We start from the raw sequence: 9,583 nt of genomic DNA, 5'->3' as shown, positions 1-9,583 counted from the left end.
AAAAATGCTTTAAGTTCTTTTCAGTATTAAAAAAAGCAAAATCAGTTTGAATGGACTAACGAGTGTCAACAAGCTCTAAAGGACTTAAAGGTGTATCTATCAAATCCACCTATATTAACAAAACCAAAAAATGGAGAGAGATTGCTCATCTACCTTGTTGTGTCAGAAGTAACAGTAAGCACGGTATTGGTACGTGAAGATAAAGGTAAATAATCTCTGATTTATTATGTTAGTAAGTCTTTACTAGATAATGATACACGGTGTCCTCACCTAGAAAAACTTGCTTTAGCTTTGATTATGGCATCAAGGAAGTTACGACCTTACTTTCAATGTCATCTTATTTATGTTATAATTGCTTTTCCACTAAGGAATATATTGCATAAACAAGAATTATCAGGAAGGTTAGCTAAACGGGCTATAGAACTCAGTGAATTTATGATATTATATATCAGCCTAGAACCGCTATAAAATCCCAAGTGTTAGTAGATTTTGTAGCAGATTTTAGCTTAAGCTTAGTTCCTGAAGCAGAAAAAGAATTATGAATATTTACCGGAGCTAATCCGGGGACTTGGACCATGTTTACTAACGGTTCCTCGAATGTTAAAGGAGAAGGTTTGGGAATTGTCTTAATTCCACCCTCGGGAGAAATAATAAGACAGGCGATAAAATGTTACCCAATTACTAACAATGAGGTAGAGTATGAAGTTGTGGGTATTGAACAAATTGTGATCGAAAGTGACTCGTAACTAGTAGTCAATCAAATGCATGGGATTTACGTGGAAAGAGAGACATGAATGCAGCAGTACCTCAAAAAGGTACAGGAATTGCTTAGGCAGTTCCAGACATGGAAAGCTGTAAAAATACCCAGGAAGGAAAATGAAGAAGCAGATGCATTGGCAAATCTCGCATCTATCACTAGTGCAACAAATGCAGAAAATGCTATTGTGGTATATTTATTTCATTCAGCCCTCGACCAAACCAAGAGTGAGGTAAATTTCAATAATTTAACTTGGGATTAGAGAAACGAATTTGTGAACTTTTTGTAGTATGGTATTTTGCGTGAAGATAAAAAGAAATTCTGGTTGTTACGGTTGAAGGCTGCTCAGTATTGTTTAATTCATGGGAATTTATATCGCAAGATGTTTGTGGACCTTTAGCACGATGCCTTAGACCATTACAAACAGAAAATGTAATGAGAGAAGTACACGAGGGCCATTGTGGCAATCATGCTGGGGGAATATCATTGGTGAAGACATTAATAAGAGCGGGATACTATTGGCCAAAAATGGAAGAGGAAGCAGAAAACTTTGTTGCAAGGTGCAATAAATGCCAACGATATGCTAATAATTTGTATCGGCCGGTGGAATTATTGCATTCAGTTATATCGCCATGTCCCTTCATGAAATGGGGAATGGATATCGTAGGGTTATTGCCTCAAGCTAAGGGAAAGGTACAGTTTTTGTTAATTCGAACGAATTATTTCTCAAAATGGGTAGAAGCAGGTGCCTTTAAACACGTGCGAGAAAAGAAAGTTATGGATTTTATTTGGAGAAATATAATATGTCAATTTGGAGTCCCAAAGGAGATCATTTGTGATAATGGACCGCAACTCATAGGTGCGAAAGTCACTGACTTTTTCCAAAGCTGGCAGATTAAACGGATCACTTCTGCACCTTACCACCCAGTGGCTAACAGACAAGTTGAGTCGACAAATAAGGTTATTATCAACAACTTAAAAGAATGATTGGAGGATTCAAAAGGCAAACGACGAGAAGTACTACCATGTGTGTTATGGGCTTACCGAACAACGACAAAGACTACCACAGGAGAAACCCCATTTTCACTTATGTATGGAACTGAAGCTCTAATTCAAATGGAGATAGCCAAACCAAGCACGAGATACATACATACTAGTAAGGCAACAAATGACGAGGAGCTACGAGTAAATTTGGATTTGACGGAAGAAAGGAGAGAATCAACATTAATTCGGATGGCTTCTCAAAAGCATATGATTGAGCGACACTATAACAGGAAGGCAAACCTTAGGTACTTCAAAATTGGGGGCTTCGTCCTCAAAAAGGTGTTCTGGTCAACAAAAGAGGCGAATGCAGGGAAGTTGAGTCCAAATTGGGAAGGCCCATATAGGGTTAGAGGCATTGCTGGAAAAGGAGTATATGAATTGGAAACCATGGGCGACAAGGTGTTACCATCACACTGGAATGCAGTCCATTTGAAGAAGTATTACTTCTAAAAGAGGTTAATATCCACGGTCAGGTATCATGCAAGTTCAATTTTATTTGTTCATTTAAATTTTACTAACCATTTTAGATGATAGGCAAAAAGCTGGCCCGTACCAAATGATGATATTAGACCAGAAATACGCGCATAATATTTAATTATTCCCGGTCTAGGTTACAATATTTCTAATGGTAAAAAGGTTATGCAGTCATCATCTAAAAGATTACCTCCAAGTCCCGTGTGTATTTCCTTTTTCACGAAAAGGACCAAAAGTAAGGAGTTGATCTAGTGTTCGAGATCTCATGATTCAATGCTCTAACACTGGGAGGACTATGCATATACAAGGATACACAAGGAAAGAAGATATATACCAAAAGAGCATAGTTAGAACCTTAAAGAAACCCTTGAAGAAAATGTTAAAATTTCAAAGGTGCTCAAGCTCGCGGAAAGGATGGGCAGTAGAAAGTACAAAATACTCCCACGAGCTTCTAGGTTAAGGCCATAAATTAAATCATGGGAAAATATACCCGTATTTGTAAACCTGCAGCAAATAAAGTAGTTATGAAAATGTAGTACAAGCTTATTTATTTGAAAGTTCAAAAAATAAAACTTCTTTAAATTACTTCATGTTTCATACATTTGTATTAATATGAAGATAAGACGTCATCTTCAACAGTGTTGTTAAGATAAAAGAGCCCTCTTTTATAAGAAAACTTGTGCATATTTAAGACGATGTATACTAAAGCATTTCTAATGTAAGTATAAGCTCAAAAATTCAAAGAGAAAGCATAATATGCAGCAAAGAGATATTTATATCATCACCCCAAAAATGGAGGGGAAAATCTTCCAAAAACTATCCAAAAAAAAAAACAAAAAACAAAGAAGAGAGTTCCAACAAAAACCAAAACAAAATCAGACTGCTTCCACCAAAGCCAAGAGTAAAAAACTAGGAAGCATCATCCACGGGAGAAGATGGATTAACTTGAGAAGACGAGGGTTGAGCATCAACTTCACCAGGAGTAAATCCATCACCATCACCTTTGGAACCTTCATCATCGGGTATTGAGAAGTTTTGACGTTGTTGAGATTGTTCAATCGTCTCTTTAGCCTTTGCAATTTCAGCGTTAAGGTCAAAACCCTCCTCACTAGCTTCAGTTAGAGTCTTAAAGTGAGTGTTCAAGAAATCCCAACTAACATCAAGTGTTAACTTAATTTCAAGGGCCTTATAATCCTTCTCCCACCACTCAATTTCAGCTTTCAACTCTTCTTTTTCTACTTCTGAGGCTTCATAAGATGCCTTTAAAGGAGTAAGAGAACTCTCAAGGAGCTAAATCTTGTTCGATAAGGCATGTAGGTCTTTTTGAGTCTGGGTGAGCATTTGTACCAGATCACCCGCGTATGCCTCTTTTTGGTTAAGGAACTCTTTCAAGCTTCTTATCTCTTGAGTTGCCTTGGAGTATTGTTCAGCGAAGGAGGATTCCAATCTGTCCTTGTCTTTTTCAACTTGATTGGAGGAAGCTTTTAAAACCGCTAGTTCAGCAGTGATTATCCTCAGTTGTTGTTCTAAAGCTCCCTTCTCCTCAGTAAGAACGTCTTTCTCCAGTTAAAGGCCTTCGAATTGCTCTTTCCAATTATCAGACTCAGTGTGCAACTCAATCACCTGTTGGTCTGTCCAAGAAATCCTTCTCATAAGCTCCATACCTATCAAATTGATCTATAAAAAGACAAAATAAAGGGAGTTACAAACATGAAAGGAGGGAGAGGAAAGTAAAGAGAATAAAGATATACTTTGAGGGAAGAATGGATGATGTCATTCATTAGGGTCAAAGAACTGTGAGACTCGAGTTTTTTTCTTTCCACGGGACCAAGCAATGGTTTTAACCACACAACGGCTCATCCATATTTCTTCAATAGATTTTCACCATCGGGGACTTCAATTAGAACTTTTGTCATACCCCATCTATTGCTAGAAGGCTCACCTTTTTCACGAGAAACAGTAGCGGGGGCAACCACTGGGGTGACTGTAGGTAGAGAAACAGGTGGATTAATAGTTGGAGCAACTAATGTCGTTGGAATATAGGCAAGTGGTGGTTCTTCTGAGACAGGACCAAATTCTTCTTCACCATTAAAACCATGGGCAAAGAACTTGTCAATGGAACTTCAGGAGGGGTTATCAAAATTATCAGCATCTTTATTAGAGGTATCCAAATGGACATTCTCTAGATCATCAATGAGACTAAAAGGAACTAAATTTAGAGGGGGATCTTGAGAGACACGGGCTTCGTCATCTAAAACCACGCGCCTTCTGACTCGTGGTTTCCTCACTAAAGAACCTTCTTCGGTATCCTCTTCTTCTTCAGACCCGCGAGCTTTAGCATTGTTCCTCTTGGTGAAAGACACTCTTAAAATATATTCTTGTGCAAAGCTTACAGAAAGCCACGTAGAAGGAACATAAGTGGGGCTGATGCCGCGAATGACAAACCCTAAAAAAGGGAAAAAGTATATGCATTAAAAGAAAGGAACAAACAAATATAAGGGAAGCCATGGGATAAAAATTTCCTGTGAGTTTTCACTTTCTATCCAAATTTCTATGAAAAAATTTTTCAAGATCTTTTATCCATGGGAGCAACGGTCAGTATTTTTTCTACCCAATCGCGGAAGTCAGCAATTTCTTCAAAGACTTTTATGATTGCTAAAAAATAAACATATACTCATGTGAAGAAAATTAAAACGTCAAGAAAAATAAGGGAATAAGAGGAAAACACTTACGTGTAAAGTTCCACTTTTCAGGGAAAGGCATGTTTTCATCACCCACTAACCCACGAGTAGGGGCGGCAACAAATCGAGCATACCAGCCACGTTCACGGTCATCCTCGGGGCTGACTAAAACCCTTTTATTTCTAGCCACAAGGGAAAAGACACATTCACGAAAGAGTTTTGGAGAATATAAGTGGAACAAGTGACGGAAGGTAAAAGGGGTAGAAATTTAACCCGACAAGTAGCAAAGGCAAGCAACTGCCCTCCACACGATGGGATCTATTTGACCGAGGCAAACATTGAAGTAGCGACAGAACTCAATAATCACAGGATCAATGGGAGGAGTAAACCCTAAAGTAAAATGATAGGTGTAAGCAATGGAATAACCTACATGGTAAGAGGTGATTCTGTAGTTAGCACTAGGAGTCATCACTGGAAAATCAGGTTTACAATGGCATTCACGTCGAACCAAGGAAAGAAGTCATGGGGTAATCAAGCTAGGGTAATGATCATTAGGGTTAAGAGAAGCTATGGAAGAAACTTGTTTTTTCATAGATTCACGATCTTATACAAAAGAGAACTCTTGTGGGACAATCTCAGAAATAGTAGGTACTCGCATGGGTTCGTTCTAATCCTTCCCTCTAGAAGAAGATCTAGGAGTTATGAGCGTTCTAGCCCTAGAAGAGTGATGGCTTAGCAGTACTACTTTGAGGAGTAGAACTACGAGTTGTCAACGAATCTAAACTACGTAGTCTACTTCCTCTCATACTCCTAGTGGGGGCAGTAGAAGGAGGAAGTTCATCAATGATCACCACTTTACGTAGATTTGATGATGAAGAAGGATTTTGAGAATGTGAAGACATCTTTAATGGAGGAAATACAGGAAAAAGATGAAGAAGTACAAGAAAAGTTAGGAAGATGAATGCAAGGAAGAAGAAAAAGACTTTCGAAATTGAGTAAGATGGGACATTTATAGGGGAAAGCAACTGTCATTAGAGTTGGTCATTATGAACTGTCATCATGGAACCGTCACTTCGTGACTGATGCAGCCGCAGAAAAATCCTAAAAAGACGTTGAAAACCGCATAACCAATTACAATAAGACACGTGTCTTGAGCATTAAATAGACATGACGTATGTTGCATCGATGCTGAAGAAGGCATTATGTTACTCGAGAAAAGGCGGCAAGGAATTCCCACCATAAATACTTATCACTTCCCGAATATTCAATTGAGAATATTCAGAGAGTGGGGGGCTTATCTGTATTGGTGAAAAAAAGTCATGATACATGGACTACCATCAAGGTGACAAGTGGCATTTTCAATCAAGCGAATTAAATAATTCAAGAAGGCGCGGGGAAACACCCCCAGTGTTTCTTTAGAAAAAGTACCAGTTCTAACATCTGGAAAAGAAGAAATAGGAACGGAATGGATAAAGACCATAAAGAAGGAAGGTTTGTGAATATGTTATAAATAAGAAAGGGTAATCGACATTGATCGTGGTTACGAGGAATCCTTAGTCATTAATGATGCAGTTACAATTATATATGGTAATGGGTAATCAAGGTAATTAATACCGTTAGCAATCCAGAATTAAGTAGGAAACCGTTATAATTTTGTACCCTTATATAAGGACCCAATCCTCATTTATAATGGTATCTGAATTTTTATCAATATATGGAATTATTCTTTTACTTTATTCAAAAAGATCAAACTGCAATTCTGGGAGAGATTATCGATCTATTTTGAGTTTTCTTTCGTTGTCTACTATATTTATTATTCTTTTTATTCTTCTGATTATCAAGAAAGTGAAGTAATTTTGATTATCAATAACTCTATTTTTTCTTGATATTGACTTTGACCGAGAAATCTATTTTTGGGTAAAACAGAAACCACCTGTCGTGGAGAAAAGCAATGATGATCTTTAGAGGAAGGTGAATGCGAGGGAATACTTTGTTGTTGATCACTTAAACAAGATTCCCTCCCAAATATCCATCTTATCACTGTTGCAAAACTCAGATGCGCACAAGAAGGCCTTGATGAAGGTGTTAAGTGAAGCTTATATACCTACCGGTATCATTAGTGGAGATATGGCGAATATGGTAGGGGAGATACTGGAGAGTCACAAGATTACTTTTCATCAAGATGAGCTACCACCAGAAGGATTAAGTCATAACAAAGCACTGCACATCACTATGCAATATGAAGACAAGTTCATTGCCAGGGTTCTCATGGACGCGGGTTCAAATTTGAACATATGCCTACTGACTACTTTGAAAATATTGGGTATAGACCTGCATGAGATACAAATGGGAAGTATGAATGTGAAAGGCATTTGATGGGTCTCAGAGAGCCACTATCGGAGAGATCAACCTGGATCTGTAGATGGGTTTGACTTGGTTCGACGTTGAATTCCAGGTGTTAGATATATTCGCTACTTATAACTTGTTACTAGGACGACCAAAGATACACGCAGCTGGGGCAGTCGCTTGTACTCTACACCAGGTTGTGGAGTTCGAGTGGAATCATCAAGAGGTGATTATTCATGGAGAAGGAAATAACCCTATCTACACCAAACAGACTTTGCCAGCTATCAAAAGGAGGAGAAAATTGGGAGGAGAAACATACCACAAACCACAATATTGAGCGGGTAAACACAATCGATAAAGGGCGATGGTGGAGCACCAAGATAGAGAGCATTCTAATGTGGTTAGGGTATGAACCAGGCAAGGGCCTTAGTCCAAATCTTCAAGGGATCACAGAACCAATACAACCACAATATCATGGCACAACCTTTGATCTCAGATATGAATACATCGTGCAAGAATATAATGATTGGATACCGCCATGGTGTGAATTTTACTATCCATTGGAAAAACCTAGACCACCGCTGCACCAGACATTCCGCCAGACTATTGTGATTTGGGGATCCGAGGAAGATGAGGTTTTGGCTTGTAGGAAGCTATTTCTGAAGGATGAAAATATGAATTGTAGTGCAATCTTGGAGGAGGAGGAGGAAGAGGAGGAGGAGGAGGAAGACCTTACCATTCAGATAATGGGAGAAGAGGTTGTTCTTAGGAATTGGATTGTTGCACCATCCCGTGCTCGCCGAGCACCTGGGTAGCCTGGAAGAACTAGCATGATTTATTTTAAAACTATTTTTGGCATTTACGACATTTCTAGTGTTTTGTTTTGAAATAATTACTCGAGACATCTAGTCGTACTCGTTGACAGTCTTAAGTTTTATTAATGCATCATTGCTTTTCATTTATTTATATTATTATCTTTCTACATTGTTTTTCAGCATAATTTTTACATATCCTGATGAACCAACGATTGTAACATGTAATGAGACAACGCAACATAAGAAAAGTGATTTGGATGATTGGGAAGATGATATAATACCTGAGGAAATTATCCAAGAGGTAGAGAATTTTGAGAACAAACCAAAGTCCAATTTGGAAGAAACTGAGGAAATTAACTTAGGAGATTCTGAAATAGTCAAAGAAAATCGCATTATCATTCATCTGTCGCCATCAAAGAAGGAAGAGTACATCATGTTTTTAAAAAAATATGAGGGTATTTTTGCATGGTCCTACGACTACATGATCGGGTTGAGCACATCCATAATGGCTCACACGCTACCTACCAACCCCATGTGTCCGCCGGTAAAGCCGAAGCTTAGGAAATTCAAGCCAGATATGAGTCTGAAGATAAAAGAGGAGGTTACCAAGCAAATCAAAGCCAACGTCCTTCAAGTGGTCGAGTACCCAATAGGGATAGCCGACATTGTGTCGGTTCCAAAGAAAGATGAGTGTAACGACCCTACCAGTCATTTTAGGCATTTACACTCCTTTCTACTACTTGAAGTCTTAAACAGCTTCATACGATGTATTATGACTTGTTTGAATTGTCGGTTTTGGTTTTCAGGTATTTCGGAATTAGTTTGGAAGGATGAAATTCAAGGTTTAAAGCTTAAGTTAAAAAGGTGGACCAAATGTAAGTTTACGTGTAAACGACCCCGGAATAGAGTTTTGATGATTCCAATAGATCCGTATGGTGATTTTGGACTTAGGAGTGTGTCCGAAAAATTATTTGGAAGTCCGTAGTTGAATTGGGCTCGAAATGGCAAAAAAAACAAAATAGAAATTTAAGTTGGAAGTTGACTTATTGATATCGGGATAAAAATCAAATTCTAGAAATTGGAACAACTTCGTTATGTCATTTATGAGTTGTGTGCAAAATTTGAGGTCAATCGGACTTGATTTGATAGGTTTCGGCATTGAATGTAAAAGTTAGAAATTTTTAGTTTTCATTAGGCTTGAATTGGAGCGCAATTTGTATTTTTGATGTTGTTTGATGTGATTTGAGGGCTCGACTAAGTTCGTATCGTATTTTATTACTTGTTGGTACATTCAGACGGGGTTCCGAGTGGCTCGAGTGTTTTTCGGGATGAGTTTTGAGCGAGTCTGGGCATTTCGGCACTCTGATGTTGTTTTGGAACTTTTGAAGTAGGGGGGGCACATTTTGGAGTGTTGTGGCATAGAAAAAGTGCGGACCGCAGATGAAATGTGCCGACCGCAGAATTTC

General features: G+C 38.3%; 1 protein-coding gene across 1 annotated transcript; it reads left to right on the top strand.

The window, feature by feature from the left end:
* The first annotated feature begins 1,846 nt into the window (after positions 1–1,846).
* On the top strand, positions 1,847–2,251 carry LOC117281441 (uncharacterized). The gene has a single exon (XM_033661289.2). It carries the CDS (start codon positions 1,847–1,849, stop codon positions 2,249–2,251), a length of 405 nt encoding a protein of 134 aa, XP_033517180.2.
* The last annotated feature ends 7,332 nt before the right edge of the window (positions 2,252–9,583 follow it).

This window comes from Nicotiana tomentosiformis, chromosome 1, assembly GCF_000390325.3.
Source record: "Nicotiana tomentosiformis chromosome 1, ASM39032v3, whole genome shotgun sequence".
In the NCBI taxonomy this organism is placed as follows: domain Eukaryota; kingdom Viridiplantae; phylum Streptophyta; class Magnoliopsida; order Solanales; family Solanaceae; genus Nicotiana; species Nicotiana tomentosiformis.
The sequence above is the reverse complement of the archived record's forward strand: the minus strand, read 5'-3'. Positions and strand labels throughout refer to the sequence as shown.

Bases quoted from the DNA above. Each gene is read 5' to 3' on its own strand.
- LOC117281441 (XM_033661289.2), top strand. From the start codon at position 1,847: ATGTATGGAACTGAAGCTCTAATTCAAATGGAGATAGCCAAACCAAGC.